The following is a 26,425-nucleotide window of genomic DNA, read 5'->3' as shown; positions in this document are numbered from 1 at the left end:
GTGTGTGTGTGTGTGTGTGTGTGTACAGGTGCCCCTTCAGATCACTACATTTGTATCCTGTGGATAAATACCCAGTAGTGCAATTGCTGGGTCGTAGGGTAACTCTATTTTCAACTTTTTGAGGAACCTCCATACTGTTTTCCAGAGTGGCTGCACCAGCAGGCATTCCCACCAACAGTGTAGGAGGGTTCCCCTTTCTCTGCATCCCCGCCAACATATGTCGTTTCCTGATTTGTTAATTTTAGCCATTCTGACTGGTGTGAGGTGGTATCTCATTGAGGTTTTGATTTGTATTTCCCTGATGCTGAGCAATGTTGAGCACTTTTTCATGTGTCTGTTGGCCATTTGGATGCCTTCTTTGGAAAAATGTCTGTTCATGTCTTCTGCCCATTTCTTGATTGGATTATTTTTTAAAAACCCAAACTCATATATTTGGGAATTTTAAAGCACATTTAAAAACACATAGATGGAAAAATAAATCCTAAAGAAAAGTAGAAAAATTTATAACTAAATAATAAGGAAAATATAACATATTGAAACTTGGGAGATGCAACCAAATTGACAAATAAAATGTGTATAGTCTTAAATGATTATTTTAAGGAAAAAAAGAAAGTTCGAAATTAATAAGCTAGGCATTCAATTTAAGAAGTTAGAAAAATTACAGTGAGAGAGAAGCAAGGGAAATAAGAGAGAAATAGCAAATATAAAAAATAAATGCATAAAATAGAATTCATTCTCAATTAGAATTAGCAATATTCGGTCTCTCTGAGAATGAGAAAATGAAAAGAACAAGAAAAAGGGCTATCACACACTTACCTTCATGTTTAGTGCTTTTCTATTTTAAGCTCCTTAAGCAGATTTTACAAAAAGGATGAGAGACTACTTCCTTTTAAAATGATATTTATTTTTTCTCATTATTCAGGTAACACATTTTCAAATGAAAATTTGAAAATATAGAACAATGTAGAGAAAAGAAACATGGGTCACAATCCAACCATTAGGGGATAATTATTAACTACTAGCATTTAGGTATCGTTCCAGTCTTTTTTTGTCTGTATCTGAAGGTTTGCACATGTCTACATGTAATCATATGGTTATTAAAAAATTTGGGCTCACAGTGCACACATAGATTTGTATCCAGCTTTTTCCCTTAAAACTGCATTATTAGCAGATGCTCTTTAAATTAAAAATGTGGGGTTGCTGTGTTAATATTTAATTTACTGATACAAATATTCTACTGCATGTGGCTGCAACCGTGTTCTTAGGCAATGTTTCCAATTCTGGGGTGGAGTCGTTCAGCTGACATCTGCTCATGGTCCCCTCAAGGCATGGTGCCATATTGAATCTAAACAAGGTTGAGACAGTCTGACTGTGTCAGACAAACTGGTGGGGTTGACCTGCCAGAAGTATGTTTACCAGAGGGTAAAGGAGTCATTGGGAGAACTAAGAAAGGTGGATGATAAATATGACAAGTTTATGGGCTGGGTGGAGTAATCAGATACTCTCTGTATGTTGGTGTCCTTTCTCCTCCTTTAATTATTTTCCTGACACCAATGATTAGATTGCTTTTTTCTTGGCTTCCTTGAGTTCAAATTCTCAAGCAAGAATGACCACTAATCTCATTTGGATGGTGTTTCCCTCTTGGCTAAGTCAGAGCTAGTAGGGCGACAATAGGCTGCCCATGGCTTGGGTGCCCATCCCAGTTCTTTTGGCTGGGTCCAGGCATGGAAGTAATCTGATATACAACATGGCTTGCTTTTAAGACACTCACATCAGCAAAGGCTGCGGTCAGGGCAGCTTCCTTTAAAGGAGGATGTGGGCAGAGCAGGTGCCAAGGAGAGAAGCATTTTTCCCTCTTCCGCCAGGCTGCTGCCCGGCTTTGGTACAGAGCAGGTATTGACAGAGCATTGTTGACAATGTTCATGGAGGAGAGCAACAGGGAAGGGGCAGAAGTGTTATGGCCCAGTGGGGCCTATGATGGAGACAGGTGTTCAGCAGAGCAGCCATGAAGGGCAGATGGGCCTGGCATAAATATCCAACACTGAGTGTCTGCTATACCTCTTTGTGCTATGTCCTAAGGAGAATGGGAAAATATATAACATAGCTGCTGTTCTCAAGGAGGTCATAGTAAGTATAGGGTATAGATAGAAAGTTTCTAAATGTTTCACTAAAAATTTTTTTTCTATAAATACAGGTAGTGGTAACTCCCTATGACATAGGTATCAACCAGTCAATGGTCACTTTTTTTAACCCATTGAGCATGTCCTCGACTGCTCATTTATTTCAAGGCTACCTCTTGTAGCCCACCACACTCATCCTCAGGAGTGAGACAATAAGGTTAAAGGCTCAGTTAGATTATATAAATTTGTATAACTTTTTTTGCTTTTTCTTCTCTTTTTTCCAAAGATTTTATTTATTTATTTGACAGAGAGAGAGACAGAGAGAGAGGGAATACAAGCACGGGAGAAGCAGGCTTCCCGCCGAGCAGGGAGCCCAATGTGGGGCTCCATGTGGGGCTCCATGTGGGGCTTGATCCCAGGACCCAGGGATCATGACCTGAGCCAAAGGCAGACGCTTAACGACTGAGCCACCCAGGTGCCCCCCTTTTTTTGTCTTTTCTATCTCAATACTTTCTTTATTGAAGGGTTGAAGCGTTATTTTATGATGTTTACAGATACTCAAGGTGGGAAAACATGTGGAAAAAGTATATATCTTTAAAGGTTGGCTAAAAGCAAACATTTTTAATAGTAAAAATATGAGTTTTAAAATATGTTTTAATTGTAAAACATGATAAAGAAAACTTGGGAAATAGAGAAAAGTAGGAAGGGTCACCTATCATCCAGACAAATGACAGTTGACATTTTTCTGTAAATCCTTCTAGGTTGAGTTTTTCTCCTAAATTTTGATTATTTGGTGTTTACCTTAGATGGTTATGTTTATACTGTAAACATAAATTTGTAATCTGCTTTTTTAATTAACAGTATTCATAATCTTAAAATATAATTTGTAATGACTGTGTATCATAATTTGTAATGACTATATAATATTACAACTAATGTACTACTCTTGATTTAATCCTTCCCCTAAAGTTAAACTTTGGGGTATTTCTAATTTTCTAGAATATTAAATAATATTGCATTATTTGTATTTGCAGAAAGTTTTATCTTCTATTCTTATTTATTTCCATAGTATAGATTATTGGAAATGGATTTGTTTGACCAAAGAATATGGATATTCCTGAAGATCCTGGCACATATTGCTTAGAAAAAAATTCCAAATTGAAGGGTGACATAGTTGGCACTTTCAGTGAGGACTATCAATTTTATAAGCAGGCTCAAAAAACACCAAACGGAGAAATCACCATCATTTAAATATTGCCTTAAGGTCTATAGTAGATATGAGACAGATGGATGGCATCTTGATAGTGGAAAATATTTTTGTTGTCATTCAAATGATTCCAGGCTATAAAAAAAGAAAAAGAAAATGAATAAAGTAGTAAATTTGGCTTGATTAATGATCCATGATCCAGGTAGCAACTTAAATTTATAGTTCATATTCAAAACATGATGAATTAGGAAAATATCTACTTGAAAATACTAGGAAGGGTATACATTATTTTTTGTTAAATAAGACACAAGATAACTCGTTCATGATTTCTCTTCACTCTGGACTTGCTGGGTAGTTTTAGCAATTTCAATCATAACGAAATTAACATCAGTATTTTAGCAAATGAAGCAGAAGCAGTTTTGAAGGGATAAAAACATCTTTCTTAGAGGGGGGTGGAGCAAGATGGTGGAGGAGTAGGAGATCTGGATTTCGTCCGGTCCCAGGAATTCAGCTGGATAGGGATCAAACCATTCTGAACACCTACAAACTCAACAGGAGATCGAAGAAAAGAATAGCAACAACTCTCTGAACAGAAAAGCGACCACTTTCTGGAAGAGTCATATTCTATCCCTTCATAGTAGTTACCCTTATTTTTGGCATATATATATAAGTTGTTCTCTCTTTAAAATTTTGAGATAGTTTCTCCTAACAGATCAAAATATACCCTAAATCTCTAGTGTATGGCTTTGTTCTAGTCTCCTGCCTGATCACATTCTCTCCTTTTTTTTTCTTTTTTTTTTTTAAAAATCCTCTTCTTTCTTTTCTTTTTTCAAACAACTTCTTATCAATTCCTTTTATAAAATTTTTTATAATTTTCATCTTTACAGTCATATTCCATCCCTTCATCATATCAACCCTTATTTTTGTACATATATAAGTTTCTCTTTCTTTAAAATTTTGGGAGGCACTTTCTTCTAACAGACCAAAATACACCCAAAATCTACTGTGTGGCACTGACCTATGCACCAGCCTGATCATATTTGATCATATTCCGTTTTATTTGTTTTGTTCTGTTTTTGTTTGTTTTTATCTTTTTCTTTTTCTTTTTTTTTTTTTCTTTTCTTTTTTCTTTCTTTCCCTTTCTTTTCCCCCAGCTTCAGGCCTTTTCTGATTTGTTTAGAGTATATTTTCTGGGGACGTTGTTACCCTGTTAGCATTTTGTTCTCTCATTCACCTATTCTCCTCTGGACAAAATGACAAGATGGAAAAAATCACCTCAACAAAAAGAACAAGAGGTAGCACTGACTGCCAGGGACCTACTCAATACGGACATCAGTACGATGTTGGATCTAGAGTTCAGAATCATCACTTTAAAGATACTAGCTGGGCTTGAAAAAAGCATGGAAGTTATTAGAGAAACTCTTTCTGGAGAAATAAAAGACCTAAAATCTAACCAAGTCGCAATCAAAAAGGCTATTAATGAGGTGCAATAAAAAATGGGGGCGCTAACTGCTAGGATAAATGAGGCAGAAGAGAGAATCAGTGATATAGAAGACCAAATGATGGAAAATAAAGAAGCTGAGAAAAAGAGAGATAAACAACTACTGGATCACGAGGGCAGAATTTGAGAGATAAGCGATACCATAAGACAAAACAACATTAGAATAATTGGGATCCCAGAAGAAGAAGAAAGAGAGAGGGGGGCAGAAGGTATATTGGAGCGAATTATAGCAGAGAACTTCCCTAATTTGGGGAAGGAAACAGGCATCAAAATCCAGGAGGCACAGAGAACCCCTCTCAAAATCAATAAAAATAGGTCAACACCCCGACATCTAATAGTAAAACTTACAAGTCTCAGAGACAAAGAGAAAATCCTGAAAGCAGCTCGGGAGAAGAGATCTGTAACCTACAATGGTAGAAACATTAGATTGGCAACAGACCTATCCACAGAGACCTGGCAGGCCAGAAAGGACTGGCAGGATATACTCAGAGCACTAAACGAGAAAAATATGCAGCCAAGAATACTATATCCAGCTAGGCTGTCATTGAAAATAGAAGGAGAGATAAAAAGCTTCCAGGACAAACAAAAACTAAAGGAATTTGCAAACACGAAACCAGCCCTACAAGAAATCTTGAAAGGGGGGGCGCCTGGGTGGCTCAGTTGGTTAAGCGACTGCCTTCGGCTCAGGTCATGATCCTGGAGTCCCTGGATCGAGTCCCGCATCGGGCTCCCTGCTCAGCAGGGGGTCTGCTTCTCCCTCTGACCCTAACCCCTCTCATGCTCTCTGTCTCTCATTCTCTCTCTCTCAAATAAATAAATAAAATCTTTAAAAAAAAAAAAAAAAAAAAAAAGAAATCTTGAAAGGGGTCCTCTAAGCAAAGAGAGAGCCTAAAAGCAACATAGACCAGAAAGGAACACAGACAATATTCAGGGACAGTCACCTTACAGGCAATACAATGGCACTAAATTCCTATCTTTCAATAGTTACCCTGAATGTGAATGGGCTAAATGCCCCAATCAAAAGACACAGGCTATCAGATTGGATTAAAAAACAAGACCCATCAATATGCTGTCTGCAAGAGACTCATTTTGCAAAGACACTCCCAGATTGAAAGTGAGGGGGTGGAAAACCATTTACCATGCTAATGGACACCAAAAGAAAGCTGGGGTGGCAATCCTTATATCACACAAATTAGATTTTAAGCCAAAGACTGTAATAAGAGATGAGGAAGGACACTATATCCTACTTAAAGGGTCTATCCAACAAGAAGATCTAACAATTGTAAATATCTATGCCCCTAACATGGGAGTGGCCAATTATGTAAGGCAATTAATAACAAAAGCAAAGAAACATATTGACACCAATACAATAATAGTGGGGGACTTTAACACCCCCCTCACTGAAATGGACAGATCATCTAAGCAAAAGATCAACAAGGAAATAAAGACTTTAAATGACACACTGGACCAAATGGACTTCACAGACATATTCAGAACATTCCATCCCAAAGCAACAGAATACACATTCTTCTCTAGTGCCCATGGAACATTCTCCAGAATAGATCACATCCTAGGTCATAAATCAGGCCTCAACCAGTACCAAAAGATTGGGATCATTCCCTGCCTATTTTCAGACCACAATGCTTTGAAACTAGAACTCAATCACAAGAGGAAAGTCGGAAAGAACTCAAATACATGGAGGCTAAAGAGCATCCTACTAAAGAATGAATGGGTCAACCAGGAAATTAAAGAAGAATTTTTAAAAATCATGGAAACCAATGAAAATGAAAACACAACTGTTCAAAATCTTTGGGATGCAGCAAAGGCAGTCCTAAGAGGAAAGTATATAGCAATACAAGCCTTTCTCAAGAAACAAGAAAGGTCTCAAATACACAACCTAACCCTACACCTAAAGGAGCTAGAGAAAAAACAGCAAAGAAAGCCTAAACCCAGCAGGATAAGAGAAATAATAAAGATCAGAGCAGAAATCAATGAAATAGAAACCAAAAGAACAGTAGAACAGATCAACAAAACTAGGAGCTGGTTCTTTGAAAGAATTAACAAAGACTTAGCAAAAAGAAAAGAGAAATGACCCAAATCAACAAAATAATGAATGAAAGAGGAGAGACCACAACCAACACCAAAGAAATACAAACAATTATAAGAACATACTATGAGCAAATATATGCCAGCAAATTAGATAACCTGGAAGAAATAGATGCATTCCTAGAGATGTATAAACTACCAAAACTGAACCAGGAAGAAATAGGAAACCTGAACAGACCTATAACCACTAAGGAAATTGAAGCAGTCATCAAAAATCTCCCAACAAACAAAAGCCCAGGGCCAGATGGCTTCCCAGGGGAATTCTACCAAACATTTAAAGAGGAATTAATACTTATTCTTCTGAAACTGTTCCAAAAAATAGAAATGGAAGGAAAACTTCCAAACTCGTTTTATGAGGCCACCATTACCTTGATCCCCAAACCAGACAAAGACCCCATCAAAAAGGAGAATTACAGACCAATATCCTTGATGAACATGGATGCAAAAATTCTTACCAAAATACTAGCCAATAGGATCCAACAGTACATTAAAAGGATTATTCACCACAACCAAGTGGGATTTATCCCTGGGCTGCAAGGTTGGTTCAACATCCGCAAATCAATCAACGTGATACAATACATTAACAAAAGAAAGAACAAGAATCATAGGATCCTCTCAATAGATGCAGAAAAAGCATTTGACAAAGTACAGCATCCTTTCTTGATCAAAACTTTTCAGAGTATAGGGATAGAGGGTACATACCTCAATATCATAAAAGCCACCTATGAAAAACCTACAGCAAATATCATTCTCAATGGGGAAAAACTGAGAGCTTTCCCCTTAAGGTCAGGAACACGGCAGGGATGTCCACTATCACCACTGCTATTCAACATAGTATTAGAAGTCCTAGCCACAGCAATCAGACAACAAAAAGAAATAAAAGGCATCCAGATCAGCAAAGAAGTCAAACTCTCACTGTTTGCAGATGATATGATACTTTATGTGGAAAACCCAAAAGACTCCACCGCAAAACTGCCAGAACTCATACAGGAATTCAGTAAAGTGGCAGGATATAAAATCAATGCACAGAAATCAGTGGCATTCCTATACACCAACAACAAGACAGAAGAAAGAGAAATTAAGGAGTCGATCCCATTTACAATTGCACCAAAACCATAAGATACCTAGGAATAAATCTAACCAAAGAGGCAAAGGATCTGTACTGAGAAAACTATAAAATACTCATGGAAGAAATTGAGGAAGACACAAAGAAATGGAAAAACATTCCATGCTCATGGATTGGAAGAACAAATATTGTGAAGATGTCAATGCTACCTAGAGCAATCTACACATTCAATGCAATCCCCATCAAAATACCATCCACTTTTTTCAAAAAATGGAACAAATAATCCTAAAATTTGTATGGAACCAGAAAAGACCCCGAATAGCCAGAGGAATGTTGAAAAAGAAAAGCAAAGCTGGCGGCATCACAATTCCAGACTTCCAGCTCTATTACAAAGCTGTCATCATCAAGACAGTACGGTACTGGCACAAAAACAGACACACAGATCAATGGAACAGAAGAGAGAGCCCAGAAATGGACCCTCAACTCTATGGTCAACTAATCTTTGACAAAGCAGGAAAGAATGTCCAATGGAAAAAAGACAGTCTCTTCAAAAAATGGTGCTGGGAAAATCGGACAGCCATATGCAGAAGAATGAAACTGGACCATTTCCTTACACTACACACAAAAATAGACTCCAAATGGTTGAAAGACCTAAATGTGAGACAGGAGTCCATCAAAATCCTAAAGGAGAACACAGGCAGCAACCTCTTCGACCTCAGCCGCAGCAACTTCTTCCTAGAAACATCGCCAAAGGCAGGGGAAGCAAGGGCAAAAATGAACTATTGGGACTTCATCAAGATAAGCTTTTGCACAGCAAAAGAAACAGTCAACAAAACCAAAAGACAACCGACAGAATGGGAGAAGATATTTGCAAATGACATATCAGATAAAGGGCTAGTATCCAAAATCTATAAAGAACTTATCAAACTCAACACTCAAAGAACAAATAATCCAATCAAGAAATGGGCAGAAGACATGAACAGACATTTTTCCAAAGAAGGCATCCAAATGGCCAACAGACACATGAAAAAGTGCTCAACATCGCTTGGCATCAGGGAAATCCAAATCAAAACCTCAATGAGATACCACCTCACACCAGTCACAATGGCTAAAATTAACAAGTCAGGAAATGACAGATGTTGGCGGGGATGCGGAGAAAGGGGAACCCTCCTACATTGTTGGTGGGAATGCAAGCTGGTGCAACCACTCTGGAAAACAGTATGGAGGTTCCTCAAAAAGTTGAAAATAGAGCTACCATACGATCCAGCAATTGCACTACTGGGTATTTACCCCAAAGATACAAATGTAGGGATCCGAAGGGGTATGTGTACCCCGATGCTTATAGCATCAATGTCCACAATAGCCAAACTGTGGAAAGAGCCAAGATGTCCATCGACAGATGAATGGATAAAGAAGATGTGGTATATATATATACAATGGAATATTATGCAGCCAGCAAAAGGAATGAGATCTTGCCATTTGCAACGACGTTGGTGGAACTGGAGGGTGTTATGCTGAGCGAAATAAGTCAAACAGAGAAAGACATGTATCATATGACCTCACTGATATGAGGAATTCTTAATCTAAGGAAACAAACTGAGGGTTGCTGGAGTGGGGGGTAGGGTGGGAGGGATGGGGTGGCTGGGTGATAGACATTGGGGAGGGTATGTGCTACGGTGAACGCTGTGAATTGTGTAAGACTGTTGAATCACAGATCTGTACCTCTGAAACAAATAATGTAATATATGTTAAGAAAAAAAAAAAAAAGATAGCAGGAGGGGAAGAATGAAGGGGGAGAAATTGGAGGGGGAGATGAACCATGAGAGACGATGGACTCTGAAAAACAAACTGAGGGTTCTAGAAGGGAGGGGGGTGGGAGAATGGGTTAGCCTGGTGATGGGTATTAAAGAGGGCACGTTCTGCATGGAGCACTGGGTGTTATACGCAAACAATGAATCATGCAACACTACATCAAAAACTAATGATGTAATGTATGGTGATTAACATAACAATAAAAATTTTAAAAACCATCTTTCTCTACTTTAAAACCAATTACTAATGATTCAGTATAAAGAATGATTATTAGGTTCATGTAGCAGCATTCAGAAGAGAAATTATTTCAATGGGATAATGTTGTGAGCCTTCAATTATCTTATGAACAGGGAAATTCTCAATAAATAGTAAGACCTCTTTGTGCTCTGAGTTATTTCTACACAAAACTGTGGCTCATTCAAAACACTTGTGCTGTTTTCACCATTCAGGACTGAGTGCAGATTTTATAATTATTCCATTGATTTAATCCACATAGGCAAGCCAACAGACACATTGGAATATCGAAAAAAAAAATTGAGCTATTTGTTGAGGGCAGTAGGGATGGAAAGAAAAAGATGGGAGGCTAAAAACCTTTCAACCAGAGTCATTGAATCTTGGGTAATGGGGGGTAAAATGGAGGAGGTACAGGTGCCAGTAGTGATCTATTACCTGGATGATGACTGAATAGGTTCCACACAGTATCTTGGATAACTGAGTGACTACTCTGATGAGGCAAACAATCACTTGAAGCCCACTGAGAGCTATGAGAATAGAAAATAAAATGATGTTCCACTCCACTACGTGTGCAGGTTCCAGGCACTCGGTCCATATGCTGGAGTCTGTAAGGAAACTGAGAGGAGGGATATAGTCAACAAGACTCGTGGCCAAGCCAAAATACTTGGTCCAAGTAAGAAGGCTACAGATGTTTGTATGTTTGGGAAATTAATATATATTACTGAAATACATAATATTATTAAATGTGAAAGAAAGCATTTAAAAAATCATTCAAATACATATATTGAGTATATAGCATGCATAAAGCATTGGGCTATGCTTATTTTAAACAGGGAGCCTGCCTCAGAGACAATTTTAATTCAGTTAGAAGGCAAGACACATTCTGAAGGGTTCACTAGTAATAAAAGGCAGCACGTGTCAATACCAAGAAAGGTAAAGATTGCTCATTCCCTAAAAGTCCAGAAGTTAGCCTGGGCTATCCGGGACAAGGCTGAGCTTGTGTTAGATATAAAAGATCACAGATGTGGCCAAATAACAAAGGGAAATGCTGCTAGAAATTCCTAGACTCAGGGCACCTGGGTGGCTCAGTGGGTTAAGCGTCTGCCTTCGGCTCAGGTCATGATCCCAGGATCCTGGGATCAAGTCCCGTGTTGGGCTTCCCGCTCAGCGGGGATCCTGCTTCTCAACCTCTCCCTTGGCTGCTCCCTGTTTGTGCTCTCTCTCAAATAAATAAATAAATAAAATTAAAAAAATAAATAAATCCCTCATAAGCCCTATTTTGCTTTAAAAAAAAGAAAAGAAAAGAAAAAGAAACTCCTAGACTCTGTCCCCAGAGTCCTTTCAAACAGTGGTTCCAGGATTATCTGGAGGGCTTGTGAAAATGCAGCTTGCAGAGACCCCACCCCCCCCCACCCCCCCCACCCCCACCACCGAGTTTCTGATCCAGAAGGTTTGGATGAGGCTTGAGGTTTTGCATTTCTAAGTTCCCAGTGTTGCTGCGGCTGCGGCTGGTTTGGAGTCCGCAGTGCGAGCACGTCTGCTTTAGAACACCGCTGCGCTCTGCTGCTGCTAAAATTTAAGTGATGAGGTGGGAATGCAAAAACTCGGAAGGTTCCATCAGTCTAGTTTAGCACTGGATTGTGAGAATTCAACCATGCCCCAAGATGATCTTGAAAGCACGCTGAATCTACCCGACTGACATTTGCTCACTTCCGGATCCAGCATGCCCCGCAGTGCTTCTCCGAAGGGTGACACTCTGTTCACTTTGATTCAACGGAATCAAAATGGAAAACTGGTCTCCTCAGAGAATTCTCCAAACAAAGATAATCAAACCTATTTGTAGGGCAGAGTTGTTCATAAATACCTTGTCAATAGCAAGATGCTTTTTCCTGAGACGGCGGCTAAGGCAAAGAGCCTACTGGGCAAGTGGCCTGGAGCACTGGTGTCTGTGGTGGGACCGGTGAATTCTGCAGTTCGGGGAACACCACCACCATGACTTCCCTCTTCTCTTTGTTTTTCCTTCTCCCCTACCCTCCCCCCACTCTGCCCCGTTTCTCTCCTATTCCCTTTCTTTAGTTCTCTCTTTCCTCCCTTTCTTTAGTTCCTACTCTCTATGCTCCGGGACCCTCAGAAGCACTCCGAGAATTTCCTGATCTTTCTAAAGGCACTTAGGTCTCAAGCGGCAAAAGTAGTCAGTAGGTTGTGTACTTGAGACCTTTCTTGTTTCTTGAGAAAGGCTTGTATTGCTATATACTTTCCTCTGGGGAGGGTATGTGTTCTGGTAAGCGCTGTGAATTGTGCAAGACTGTTGAATCTCAGATCTGCACCTCTGAAACAAATAATGCAATATATGTTAAGAAAAAAAAAAAGAAGAAGAAGAATGTAGCAGGAGGGGAAGAATGAAGGGGGGGAAATCGGAGGGGGAGAAGAACCATGAGAGACAATGGACTCTGAAAAACAAACTGAGGGTTCTAGAGGGGAGGGGGTGGGGGGATGGGTTAGCCCGGCGATGGGTATTAAAGAGGGCACGTTCTGCATGGAGCACTGGGTGTTATGCACAAACAATGAATCATGGAACACTATATCTAAAACTAATGATGTAATGTATGGGGATTAACATAACAATAAAAAAATTTAAATAAAAAAAAGTACTCAGTAGGGAGCTCTTGGTTCTGTATGATCTTGGACAAGAGACTTCATATCTCTGACCTCTAGAGTCTTATTTGGACAATGGGATTAACATATGGAACTCTGGGGTTATTAGGAAAATTCGGTGAAAGGTGTGTAAAAATGCTATGGAACCTGTAAAGCCTGATACAGATAAAATCTCCTGTTATATTTCCCTAGACCCATTCCATACACCCTCATACTCTGAACTCAGTCTCAGCCATCAGGGAAGCTAATCCCTTCAAGATCCTCGCTCTAGACTTCCCAGTACACGCTCTGCACAGATCACCCAACACCTGAAAGCAAGATGACCTTCATGGTGTTGATTTTTCTTCTGGACTGTGGTGCTTATTTATTCTTCCTGTAAACCACAGAGTAGTAAATGCACTAGCAGGGTCTGGAAGGAATGGAGATGCTATTTCTGATACTCCTTCCCTCCACAGCCTCCATATAAAGCTCTATCACAGCATTTACTTCCTTATATTGTAAATCTGTCTTATCTGTATCTATATCTATTCCCTCACTAAGCTGTGTACTCTGAGAGCCCTACCTTGATTTCTACACCCCTGAATAGCCAGGCCTAAGACCTAAGGCAGTGCCTGGCGCATTGCAAAGATCCACAAATGCTTGTTGAATGGAACTGATTCAGGATCCCCAGCAGTCGCCATGCCTGTGATTGAGCCTACTGACCACCCAGCAGATGGAGCCATAAAACATTATGCCCGGTAATGATGTTAATCATAAAATCTGGCTTATTCTAAAAATTTATTAAATCTTAATCTGTGCTTTGTTTCCATTTAATTGTCAATTCTGTGAGGTGGAAATGATTTACAGAGGCTCAGGGATATCTGTTTAAGGTCATCATACAGTTTTGTTTTGTTTTGTTTTTAAAGATTTCATTTATTTATTTCACAGAGAGACACAGAGCGGGAGAGGGAACACAAGCAGGGGGAGTGGGAGAGGGAGAAGCAGGCTTCTCGCGGAGCAGGGCGTCTGATGCGGGGCTCGTTCCCAGGACCCTAGGATCATGACCTGAGCTGAAGGCAGATGCTTAACGACTGAGCTACCCAGGTGCACCTAAGGTCATACAGTTTGTAAGTAGCAGATGGAAGACATGAACCCAGATGTGTAAGTATTGAAGGCTTGTGCTCTGAGGGCAATGTTCACTCCAAAGCCTCCATCTTAGCAGAACATTTTGTCAGGTCCGTGTGAGCTCCTAGAGGGAAGTAAAACTGTGTAACTTATCTTTGATTCTCTAGCACCTAATTCAAGACCTGGGCACAGTAGATGCTCAAGAAATATTTGTTGAAAAACATACAAATGAATAACTGATTTGTGGAACTTTAACATTAACATTTGTTCCACCCAGAATTTGCCAAGGTTTGGAAACTTCTCTAGGAGACCAGAGACTTAACTTCCCTTCATGGCTTCTAATGTTTTACCCCCAAATATTTGTCTGTAGCTGGAGTCAGGTGAATACAAATATCAAGGGCAACTTTCAATCTGTACCTCTGAAACAAATAATACAATATATGTTAAAAAAAAAAAAAAGGAGAAGAAGAAGATAGCAGGAGGGGAAGAATGAAGGGGGGGAAATCGGAGGGGGAGACGAGCCATGAGAGATGATGGACTCTGAAAAACAAATTGAGGGTTCTAGAGGGGAGGGGGTGGGGGGATGGGTTAGCCTGGTGATGGGTATTAAAGAGGGCACGTTCTGCATGGAGCACTGGGTGTTATACGCAAACAATGAATCATGGAACACTACATCAAAAACTAATGATGTAATGTATGGTGATTAACTTAACAAAAAAGAATTAAAAAAAGAAAGAGTAATGGAGAGGCATGTGGGCAATCTCAGATTCTTGCATTGAAAGGGAAATCTTCTTTGGTTTGGGGGTCTGGGGATGATGGCACAAAAAAATCATTTTTTGCACCTAGTGGGATTTTTTTTCATTAGGGTCCCCTTTCCTGAGCCCCTAAAGTCCCACAGGAGTGGTCCGAAATGCCTGAGGTTATTTTCTAGGTTCTCCCGACCTGAGAGAGAGCTCTGCTCACAGCACGTGGCACTTGGTGGAACCTTCAGGACAAAGGTGGCTATGGGCACAAAAGCAGTTTTGCAATCCAGGCCTAGCTGAGCATGTAAGACTTCAAATAGATGTGGGTCTTGAACAACAGAGCCAGTCATAGGGAAGTGAGAAGAGACTGTAACTTCCCTAGGGAGTGGTACAGACACTCCCTCCATTTATACCATTAGAATTCTGAGCATAGGACAAGACCAGGAGAGGTTCGATGGACGTCTCCTGCATCTCTAGATGGCCCTGCTACCTCTAGAGCTGTCTCTGCAGGTGGTGGCAGGTACAATGCCAGTGTGAGGTGTTCTGCGATCCAGCACTGGGTTCCCCAACAGCTAACTGAACCACCAGCCCTCTAAGTAAGGCTGCCTTCCTAGACTCCTCTTCAGTCCACACTAGATCATCTCCTGGCTCCCCCACAAACCCCTGCACCTGGTCGTGTCCCCGGATCTCACTCTGAACTTGGCCGCTCATGCTGCCTGCTTCTATCTCTGTGTGTCCCTGATAGTATAGAGCGGGTAACACCATCCAAGGGCACTGGGATTCTCTCCCAGACAAGCCCTTTCCCAGCTCTAACAGACCGCACAATCCGAACTGGCCACACAACGAGACTGAGTTGGCAGAACCATTGAAGCCCTAGGCTCCAGCAGTTGCCAGACCACAGTAACCACAAAGCTTTGCTCTGAAGTTTGGGAGAAACACACCTTTCATTTGGATATCTCCACATCAACCTCAAAATAGTGAATGCAAATGACATTAAAAGACTGGCCAAAAAAAGAGAGAGAGAGAGAGAAGAAAAACATCTAAACAGAGATCTATGTAGGAAGAAATTGGTCTATTATTTAACTAATAGGAAAATTCTGCACTAACATACCCACATGGAACCCCAAAGTGATCATGGAAAATGAGCATGAGCATGAAGCCAGGCGTTTCTGGCTTTCTGAGCCCCTTGATTTGGGGGATTATTCCTTACCGTCCTGCCGTGCCTTCAAAGGCGTACTCCCAGCCATCCAGAGTGCGGCAGTAGGGACCCTGAACGAGGCCCAGAGCAGATATGACCAGGCAGTATCCAGAGAAAGCAATTCCAAGGGCAGAAAAGATCATCGACAGCAGTGTCTAAATTAAACATAGAAGAAGGAGGTCAGAAAAAAAAAAAAAGAAGAGGAAGGAGGAGGAGGAGGAGAAGGTGGAGGAGGTCAGTGCCATAGAATGAGACAAGGGGATATTGTGGATAAATGTTCAGATAGGTACCTTCCCCTACTCACCCAAATCTACTGCATTCAGTCTGTGTAAATGCCCACAGAAAAACAGAAATATTTAATCCAAACCCACCTGATCTTTAAAATAAGTTTTTAAAATGACTTTTTGTTTGGGATTCCACAGAGGATCCTAGTTAATTTACTACATTTCTTCCTTTCTTCTGGAATTTCAATATCAAAATAATGATCATACATTAATGCAGTGAAAGGATGTGACCGATCAATCTATATTTACTAAAGACATTATTTTCTAGGTTGGGTGGGTTCTCTAAGAATCAGAAGCTAGGACCTTGGCTTTTCTCCTGTGAAGATGATATGTGAATACCTTCACTCACAGGAATATGAGGAGAAATATCAGGTGTTAGCCTACATGGCCATATTTATGTTCAAGTGAGGATAAGATTAATGGGGAAGAGGGTGTTTTCCTTGGAGTAGAGAGAACGAGCAGTGTTCACAGGCAGATCGGTACAAGCAGAGTTGTAAGGGTAAATAGATTAGTGTGATCTAAGAGAGGGTTCCTACCGAGCGTTAGAGAGAAGTTTATGAAGACCAGATTGACATGTTTGCTAATGTTGGGGAAATGGGGCTGTTGGACACAACCCAGCCCTCAGAGTTGCTTACAAAGTGAGTGCAACTTGGTATATGCAGGCAGAAGGTGACTTTGAATGCTGGATCAAGGAGGGTGGACTTCATCCTTCAGGGCAAGTAGCTTTTCCCCCCATACCTTTCACTAAATTTTTTTTTCAAATCTACCAAAAAGTTGAACATATAGTATAGTATACTAGAGTCAATGCATCTTTGTATACTCTTTGTCTAGACTCATCTTCTGTGAATATTTTATCATTTTTGCTTGCTCTCTCTCTGTATGTATATGTATATATCCATGCACATGTATGTATTTATTTATACATTTCTGTTCCCGAACCACTTAAAAGTAGGTTGTAGATACTGTGATATCTCACTCCTAAACCCATCAGCACATATCTCCCCAAAATAAAGATATTCTATTATTCTGCAACTGTGTTTTACTTTTTTGTACAGAATCCAATGAGAGTTTATGCACAGGGTTACATCTCTTTAGTTTCCTTTGATCTACATTACTCTTACTGCCTTTTTGTTTTTTAGAATATTAAATTGTTTTTGAACAATCCCAGCCAGTTGTCTTATAGAATGTCCCCCACAATCTGGGCTATTCTGATTTTTAACTCACAACTAGACTTGGGTTAAACATTTTGGCAAGAACACCTGATGGGCATGAATACCTTAGGGACCTCTCACTGCTATTGGTGATGCCTTTGACCTCTTCGTTAAGGTGGTGTCCTTCAGGTCTATAAACATACATTTTCCACTTTGCCATTAGTAAATAAATGGTGAGGTAATACTTTGAGACTGTGTAATATCCTATCCCCCAAAGACATTTCAACTGATGGATTTACCATCCACTGATGATCCTCATATCCATTGATCACTAACGATCACAATGACTGGTTGCAGGGTGCTGCTCATCTCATGATATCATTTCTTCTGCATTTATAACTTACTACTTTTCTGCACAGAAAAACTTCCATTTCCCATCTCTCTCTTTCTCTATTATTGTGTACACATGGATTTTCTAATTCAATGTGTTATCATTCATAACTGTTATTATTCTTTTAGATGCTCATTTGGTCCAAATATGGCCAGTGAGAACATCCTGTCAAGTCAATTCCTGTGCCCTTTGAGATATCCCTGTCATTCCTTGAACACCTTCTTGCTTCCTGGCACAAAATGTACCAAGCTTATTTTGAATTTATAAATAACCAGAATAGCTCTTTTTCCAACAAGCCATGTATTTGGTTTTTGAGTAAGGAAGTGACATGAACCAATGTATAATTTTGAAAGATGGCTCTGCGGCGATAGCATGCCAGCCAGAAGTGAGAGAGCCCAAAACAAGGATTCCATGTCAAGACAATTTCAACTTGCGGTGACAAAGACATGCCCTGGAGGAAAAGGAAAAGACATTGGGGAGGAAATAAGTAGCTAGAGATGGACTAAAAAAAAAAAAAAATTCTGGAATGAAAAGGACAGAAATAGGGATGCCAAAAAGGGTAGTTTGGTTTGGGAGACAACTTAATCTGGTTTTAGAAATGTTCCTTTCAAGCTGAGAGTAGAACAGCCAAGTTAGTTGATGATAAATTCAAAACTTGAGACCAGAAAAACTGAGAACAACAAACCTGTGATTTGGGGAACAAAAGTGATCTCACATTATATATATCTCAAATAATTTAACATTATTTTACTGATTATAACATTAATACATGCTCATTATGGGAAATCAGAAAAAAATGTATTTAAAAACCCAAAGAAGAAAAGAACAATTCTGCTTTTTTCCTATTTGATATTATTTCATTGGCATCTTCACATTGATTAAAAGATCATTCAAATTATATTTCTCATACTGATTTTAATAGAATGTTGGCCCATCATGGGATGAGACAAGCTACTTTTTTTTTTTTTAACAGGTTACTGACCATTACACTTTACAAAGAAAATTTACCTATTCACCAATGCCATCTTCCAAAAAGGAAGAAGGATGTTTTGAAAAGATTGAGCTCCTTGTTTACCAAATACGCTCTTAAGCAGTTCACTGGAAAGATCAACGAAGAATTTCTTCATTTGGTGAAACTGGCAACCATAGCATAGGACATATATTTGTATATATATACAAATTACAGTCTAATGAGTAGATACCATTGCACAATTGAGCCTCGAAATAAAACAGGAATAAGAATCTCTCTGAGTCAGTTTCATTTTCTATAAACTGTAGATGATGTAGATGATTATAGTACCTATGTAACAGGGATGTTTCAAAATTAAAGAACACAATGGATATAAAAATTATTTCAAAAGTGTAAATATAATCACAATTTTTATCTATTATTCCAAGCACCTCTATTTGGCAGATAGTTGTTTTCCAAGGTTAACAACACACAGGATTTTGGCAGAAAATGGGACTCCACAGAAGAATGAATAGCAAACAAGAAGTTAATGGAGTTCAGATCACCCCCAAAATATGGCACCTTAGCAGACTGAATATTTTAAACTGAAGGGGTTTGAGAAAATGGCAGAAACAGGATGGTCACTCCGACCCCTCCCAGCCCCTTCACCCTTCTTCTCTGAAACAGGTCATAAAACTCCCACGTGCAAGTTACCCTCTCTGTACAAGGAGGAAAAGGAAGACATTTTTATCAGCAGAGACAGGGAATTTGGGGCCAAGAAACCTATGTAAACAAACTTCATTAAACTCAACCTTATCTTCCTAGTTACTTCTTCACCATTTACTACCCCTAGCCCAAACCCCCTCACTTGCCAATTCTTTAATTGCTGTTTCTTGCTACTCTGGTCACCCCTTTAGGTCTTCATTCTCTTGTGAAGGCTCCCATGTATACATAAAATTCAATAAAATGTGTACCCCTTTCTCTTGCTAATCTGTTTTTGTCAGTTTAATTTTCAGATTGAGTGCCAGGGACCCTAAGAGGGTCGAATAAAACTTTTTTTCCGCTACAGTATCTGGCACCCAACAGGGGGCACCATTGGCTGGGGACCCCTTGCTTAGTCCCGGAGCTATGGTTAGAGATCCTGGATCTGTGACAAAAGCCACAGAAGAATTCTTGCCATATCAGTTTCTTGGATCTCTGCCTGTGGGGGACTGGTCCAGGGTAGGTGGTAAGAGTCTTTTCCTTTTCAGATTCAGATTGGCAGGGGAAAACATTTATAAAAATTAGTTCTTTGGATTGTGACTCTGGTTAAAATTTGGTTTCGAGTTATCCATTGGTTATTGATCCTTTCCCTCCCATGGACAGCTAATCAATTTCCTGTTTGTCTCTTATTTGTGTTCTGAGAAATTGGCTTGGCCTTCTGCCTGTCAGGGCATGCAAGTGTCAGTTCTTGGGGACAGCCAATTGTCAAGCTGTGGGCCCCCAAAAATCTGCCATACAGAAATTTGGGCTGCACCCCACTGTGGCTAGCATCCTACCAACTGTCGCCAGCTTTCAGGAGGAGTTGCCTAAGTCTTTCTTTTGCTACCTCTGGGAGTGATTTTGCTATCTTGGGAGGGCTGCATCTTTTGCACCCTCCTTGGGGACATCTCTTGCATCCATGGTTAAGTTTTGGTTTTGGTTTCAAGTCATTTGGTTTAAATATTTGAAACGATTTTTTTAAGGGGCTGTATGGTCAGAAGTTGGCCAAATTGAAGGTTGATATTCAGACCCTGATAGAAATTTTTTTTGGATTAGTCTCTGTATTTAGGAATACTTGATTTATATGAGCATTCATTTATCTCTATGCCAATTAGAATAAAACTCTTTTGAGAGATTTTATAAATTATTTTGGTAATACCATCTGGAGGTAGAAAAATATCAAACATCTGTAACAGACATATACAGACATAAATAAACATATAGAAAGACACAGAGATCTTACGGCCTTTGTTTTTAAATTTTAGCCACGTATCAGGTACGTTGATACAAAACTCACCAGTTTATAAAAGAGTCCAAATTGTGTTTCTGGCCGATGGAACAAGTTATGGCTACCCATTCGGATGGCTAAAGTTTTTTACTAATAGTTGTGGAGAAGAGTGTTAAGATTTTTATCTGCCCTTGACAAGTAATCTTATGAAGGCTGTGGACTAGATTTTGGCAAGGGAGTTTTTATAGCCGTTGGTTTTTTAATTTTTTTAATTTTAATTATTTATTTATTTTTTTGACAGAGAGAGACATAGCGAGAGCAGGAACACAAGCAGGGGAGTGGGAGAGGGAGAAGCAGGCTTCCCGCGGAGCAGGGAGCCCGATGTGGGACATGAATTTGCCAATCAACAGGATGTTGATATCTATAACACTCCACAATTGCTTACTTCCTGGTTTTCACTAGAAATTTAAGTTTGTAAGAGTTAAGAATTCTAATATATGGAATTAAAACTGCTAAAAAAAAAAGAAAGTAAAACTACTGGAAATAAGAAGAGAACAACTGTGTGTACAAGAAAAAAAAGTAGGTGTTTTGGTAAAAAAAAAAAAAAAAAGTATGAGTTACAGAGATGTGTTTTTGTTGAGGGAAAAAGAAACTTTTGGGGAAAACTTTTTCTCCTCTGTCAAGTGAATCAATTTCCATTGCAGAGCTTCAGCAGTTCCAAACCTGGGCAGACTCACAGTTAGCCTTCAAGATGTGCTTTATTTAATTTAAATGAGAATTAATTGCCACCATGCTGTAATTGAGAAGTTGTACATAAAGCTCCATACTTCTACTTTCTACTGAAAACTGAGAAACACTGCCCAGTTTTATCATGATAACAATCGGCTAGACTTGAGGAGCAGCTCCCTCTCTCCCTTAAACAGAGACTTGCTCTAATGCCTACCAGGCTCAGTTCTTTCATTTCCATCAGGTAGTTGCTCCTGGGGGCATATAAACTGGGACCCCTATTCTAAAGCCCTACCTTGAAAGAACCAAGCAGGGAATTCAGAGAATCCCCTCTCCCTTCCTCCTGCTTTTCCCTTTGAGATACCAGTCATCTCATTCAATTTGATTATCAGACCCGGTCCAGACTCCACACTGTCTACAGCACCCATTTGTGCTGGAGATGCTAATAGTCAAGGCAAATTGAACACATTTATTTTTATTATGAACCTAATGGCACATACGTTTGTTTTCTAGAGATTCCCTGAGTATCATAGGTTAATGTTTACCTGAATCTATTGCTTCAACTAGGCAATTTTGAAAGCTTTTCCATAACTATAATACCAGCAGCTACTGGGGAATGTCTGAGTTGGTTGGTTGGTTAAGAAAATACATACACCCACAAAGCACATGCACATGCACATGCACGTGCACAGAGTGTCTGTCAATTCTTCAAATCTTCTCCTCCAGAAGCACAGTTCTAAATTTAGCAGCTAATTTAGTCTTCCAACACATCTGTCAAAGAAAGCTGGACATGTCATCTTGGCTGCACATTAAAATCTGGTTGCCCCTCGGACCAGCTAGCTCAGGATGTCTGTGGGTGGGATTCCAACTCCAAGCTCTCAGATGATTGCAACGGGCAGCCACAGTGGGCAGCCACTGCTGCAAGATATGCCTACCAGGCCTCCAGGAAAGTCCTTTTGGTTAATACATAACACGTTCTCTCTGAGCCACAGGTAATTCCTATAAGTATGAATAACAATGATCTAACTCACTGGGTAAGTGTGAAAAAAACTATCAAGTGCTATGCAAATATGATTAAAAGATGATGACCCTGAGGAGAAGGATAATGATGGAAATGTAGGAGCCTAGCACCTGCCTGCTGAGCACAGGCTTAGAAAATTTGGTGGTATTATTCTCTCTTGATTCTATTTAAATTATTTTTAAAATCCCAGTTTAAAAAATGTACATCACGTATACCCAACACATGGATAAATCTAATCATTATGCTGAGTGACAGAAGCCAGATACAGAAGAAAAATTCTGCATGATTCTATTCACATAGACTACAAGCTAATCTATAGTGACATAAAGCAGATCAAAGATTAATCTTTCAGGGGTGATAGAAATGTTCTGTGTCTTGACTGTGATGGTTGCTTGGGTGTATTTGGCTGTCAAAACTCATGGACTTGTACAATTTTAATGGATGCCGTTTATTGAATGTAAATCAGTCCTCAATAAAGTTGAAAAGGGAAAGAAATAAACTCACAGAAACCCAGTTAGGAAAAGGTAATATTATTTTCTAATTTCATGTATCTTTAAATCCTGAACTTCTGGAAGAACATCAGCAAGACAAAGGTGGAGGAAAGACAGTAAACAAAATGGAAGATTTTTTTTTTTTTTTGAGTAAACTCTTGGGCTCTGAGTTGAAAAGATCATGGAGAGGGGACAATAGTGTCAATATTTTCATGTTTCATGAGTGAGAGGAAAGAGAGCCAGAGCCCATTCAACCATCCTCAAAGTACTCTTGCTCTTACCATGTATTTTTTGCTGCAGTTTTCACTCTGGCAACATTTATAGTTGCTGTCATTCTCCAATACAAGAAGAACTGCTGCTACTATAAGCATCTGTAGTAGGGAAGAGAGGAAATATCAGAAATGAAATACTAGTCATAATCAGAGCACAGTGATTCAGAGCAGGGACTCTGGGGTCAAGGGGACCTGGGTTCGAATCCCAGTGCTACCATTTTCTAGCTGTGTGAGCTTGAGAGTCCTTCCCTATAAAATGGTGTTGGGAACTCATCTCATTGGGTTGTTAGGAGGTCATGTATGCAAAATTTTGAACATAGTGCTTGATTTATAGTAAGTGATTGATAAATGTTAGCTATTATTAGCATGGCATCAAAAGCTAATGATTAAGCAGTAAATGGTATGGGCATGGGAATACCACCCCACACAGCAAACTTGCATTTCTCACTGACTCAGTTGCAGAGGTCAAAGGAAAATCATTCACCAGACTTTTCTGTTTGCCAGCCTCTCTCCATTTACTGCCCTCTGGGAATGCAGGTGAGAGGCATGGTTAATCTGAAACTACATGTCTTAATTCAAAGTAAAGTCAGTTTGATTTGCCCAAGCACTCAAATCATCTCAGGTTCAAATTTTCAAGTGTGCTTTGTCTCTATCAAGCCGACAGACTGGGAGAATTCAATGTATTCTACTTTCTTTTCTTGGTATCCTAAGCAAAGGGCTCAAGTTCTGAAAAGAACGTGGATTTCTTTACTGTTATAGTTCCCAGTTTGGGCAGGTAATGGACCGTGAATTGCTTCTGACAAATTCTCCACCTATCCTTTACTCCCAATGCTCAGGACTGAATCTTGAAGCTGAGTTCATTGTTATTTTACTATGTGTAGTCAACATTTCCAGTTTCCAAGTTTGTCAGCTTTTGTTTGTCTACTTACTTATTTATCTACATCCCTCTTCTTTCTCTTAAAAAGATTTGATGCGGTAACAATCATGTTTTTCAAGAATTCCTTGACAATGGAAAAGAGAGAACTGGTTCTTCTCTAACTTTTAAATTTTACACAGAATATAAGCCAAAGAGTCTTATATGCTCCTCCTTTCAACACCATTAGTTATCGCAGATTTTAATAGATTCTGGTTTAATCTTATCAATGCCTTGCAACCCTTCTATTGACTACGGTGACATATTGAGGGAAACAATGACGAGAGAAAGCACAGTACAACAGGTACAGTGACTGGCTTCATTACAATATTAGTAGAAACAGTTAGACCTAGACCCTGGAGTCCTGTGTCCTAAGAGAAACACAGGCATCGCTCGTGTTGAAAGAGAAACTGCTTTTTTTTTTCATTGTCAAATTATAACTGGAATACAGGGCTCAAGCATAATGGAGAAACATTACCCCAAATCCCGCACCCTCACATGTTTTTATGTATTTACTCCCAGTATATTACCACATGTGTATATTTTGCATAGTTGTAATCGTAACTTATTCACAATTTTTGTATCTTTTCTTTTTTTCTTAACACAAAATAATATGCATTTTCCATGTTATTACATCTTCATAATTATCATTTTCATCACCATAGAAAGTGAATGTACCACAATTTATTTGGCCAATTCTATGCTAGGGGGCTCCTACTAATTACTTACTATTATGAATAGTGCTGCCATATATATCTATGTATGCATCTCTTTCCTTATTATGGATTAGTTGCTCAGAATTTATTCTCAGGTTTAGGATTACTGAGTCAAAAGACATAAGTATTTTCATGGATCTTAATATAGCATATCAAAATCTTCTCCAAAAGGTTTGCATTCACTTATAGTACAATAACCAAACATTCATTATGTACCTACCTATCACATAGCAACTTCAGTAGCATTGGATATCAATACTTTAAAGTTGACTAACTTCATATGCAAAATAGTAACTAAATGAAAACTGTTTTCATCATAGTTATTCAAATATTATAATAATTAAGCACCCATGAAGATGTAGAGATAAATTATAATGCATTTTCTTTTGTGTCATTGGTGGTATAGTAAGCTTGTACTGCACAACGTGCTGTTTTTAGAAATGATATGATCAGGAAAAGGGTTTTTTCCTCCAACTTGCCAACATGATTTACTACCAGCTTGTTTTTAAAGAGCACAAAGTCATCAGGAAAACATTCATGGATTCTGACTGTAAATAATTTGATTTCATTTTCAAAAACACCCCCCATTATGAGGTGTATAATATCAGACTATTTAATGATGATCTGGCCCATTCTTCAACAAGTATTTATAATCGCAGTATTCGCTGGCTACCTATACATGTCAGCCTCCGTCCTGGGCACTTCCTTCATGAGATTTTATTGAATCCCCACAATTACCCTAAAAAGTAAATGCTATCACTCCCATTTTTCAGATGAAGACACCGAGGCTCAAAGACATTGAGTAACTTGCTCAAGGTCTCATGGCACAAATGGCAGAGCTTGTATTTGAACACAAATTTGAATCTCCAAATCTCTGTTTTTTCCACGCGGTCTTGATACCTCTCCAATCTAGAGAAATCATGAGTGCAGATAGAAAGTATTCTAGAAAAGAGCACTGCCACTGGACATTAAACAGCTTAAACCAACACACAGGGTTCATGAGGACATAATATTTCGACCAGCCAGCGACCCACAGACTTTCATTAGGACTAATTTCCTGCACTGCTGAAGTGACATAAATGGGCAGCTTACCGAAGACAAAGCTAACCTCCCAAGCCCTCACAGACTACCTGTCCCTCTACCCCCACCCATCTTCCAAATCCCAAACCCAGGATTAGTGGCATGATTTTTCCATTATTCATTATTTCTGCTAGGAACAAGACAATGCTTAGTAAAAACACCCTCTTCTGCAACCCCAAGTCTCCAAAGTCACACTTACCATGATACCTGAGAAACAGATTCCTTCAAAATACCACACGTAGTTGGTGAGTTTATTGCTGGATGCATAGGAAGTTTGCCCATTTGGGAAATACAATAATATATTCACAATTATGCTCCAAAGTGCAAGCAGAATCAGCAGACCACTTAAGCAGCCTCCACATTTCCGAGACCCCATTTTACCCTGCTCAGAACCTGCAGGAGATTTCAAGAGTGTAGAATTACATAAAGCCTTATTTTCTTCCTACCTGTCCCTTTTTTTTTTTCTTTTTGAGATTACCTACCACTTTCTGGATCAGAGCCCTTCACTTCATATTCATGAGAAGCCCAGGGCTCGGACAGAACTGCAGCCCGCAATCTCTGGTGAGAAATAGTGGTTTACTGTTTGGAGAACAATAGACAATGATCCAGGGCTGAAGAGCTGAGCTGGTCTTCATCCTGTGCCAAAGGAATGCGGTGTTTTTACTGCATTTTAAAATAAGTCATTTTCCTCTGGATTACAGAAAGAAAGCCTTAAC

General features: G+C 39.4%; 1 protein-coding gene across 2 annotated transcripts; it reads right to left on the bottom strand.

The window, feature by feature from the left end:
• Positions 1 to 2,593: 2,593 nt before the first annotated feature.
• TM4SF18 (transmembrane 4 L six family member 18) lies at positions 2,594 to 26,425 on the bottom strand. 2 transcript variants are annotated; one of them, XM_032408472.1, is made up of 6 exons: positions 26,192 to 26,425; positions 25,909 to 26,102; positions 23,010 to 23,099; positions 15,759 to 15,901; positions 10,482 to 10,651; positions 2,594 to 3,462 (listed from the first exon to the last, which is right to left on the bottom strand). In XM_032408472.1, exons 2-6 carry the CDS (start codon positions 26,083 to 26,085, stop codon positions 3,380 to 3,382), a joined length of 663 nt encoding a protein of 220 aa, XP_032264363.1. In that variant the 5' UTR covers positions 26,086 to 26,102; positions 26,192 to 26,425; the 3' UTR covers positions 2,594 to 3,379. The 2 variants fall into 2 exon arrangements, with proteins under 2 accessions (XP_032264363.1, XP_032264364.1); XM_032408473.1 differs by having other exon boundaries at positions 3,217 to 3,462; positions 10,482 to 10,662.

Source organism: Phoca vitulina, unplaced genomic scaffold, assembly GCF_004348235.1.
Source record: "Phoca vitulina isolate PV1807 unplaced genomic scaffold, GSC_HSeal_1.0 scaffold10, whole genome shotgun sequence".
NCBI lineage: Eukaryota > Metazoa > Chordata > Mammalia > Carnivora > Phocidae > Phoca > Phoca vitulina.
Note: the sequence above shows the minus strand (reverse complement) of the source record. Positions and strands in the feature narration are given on the sequence as shown.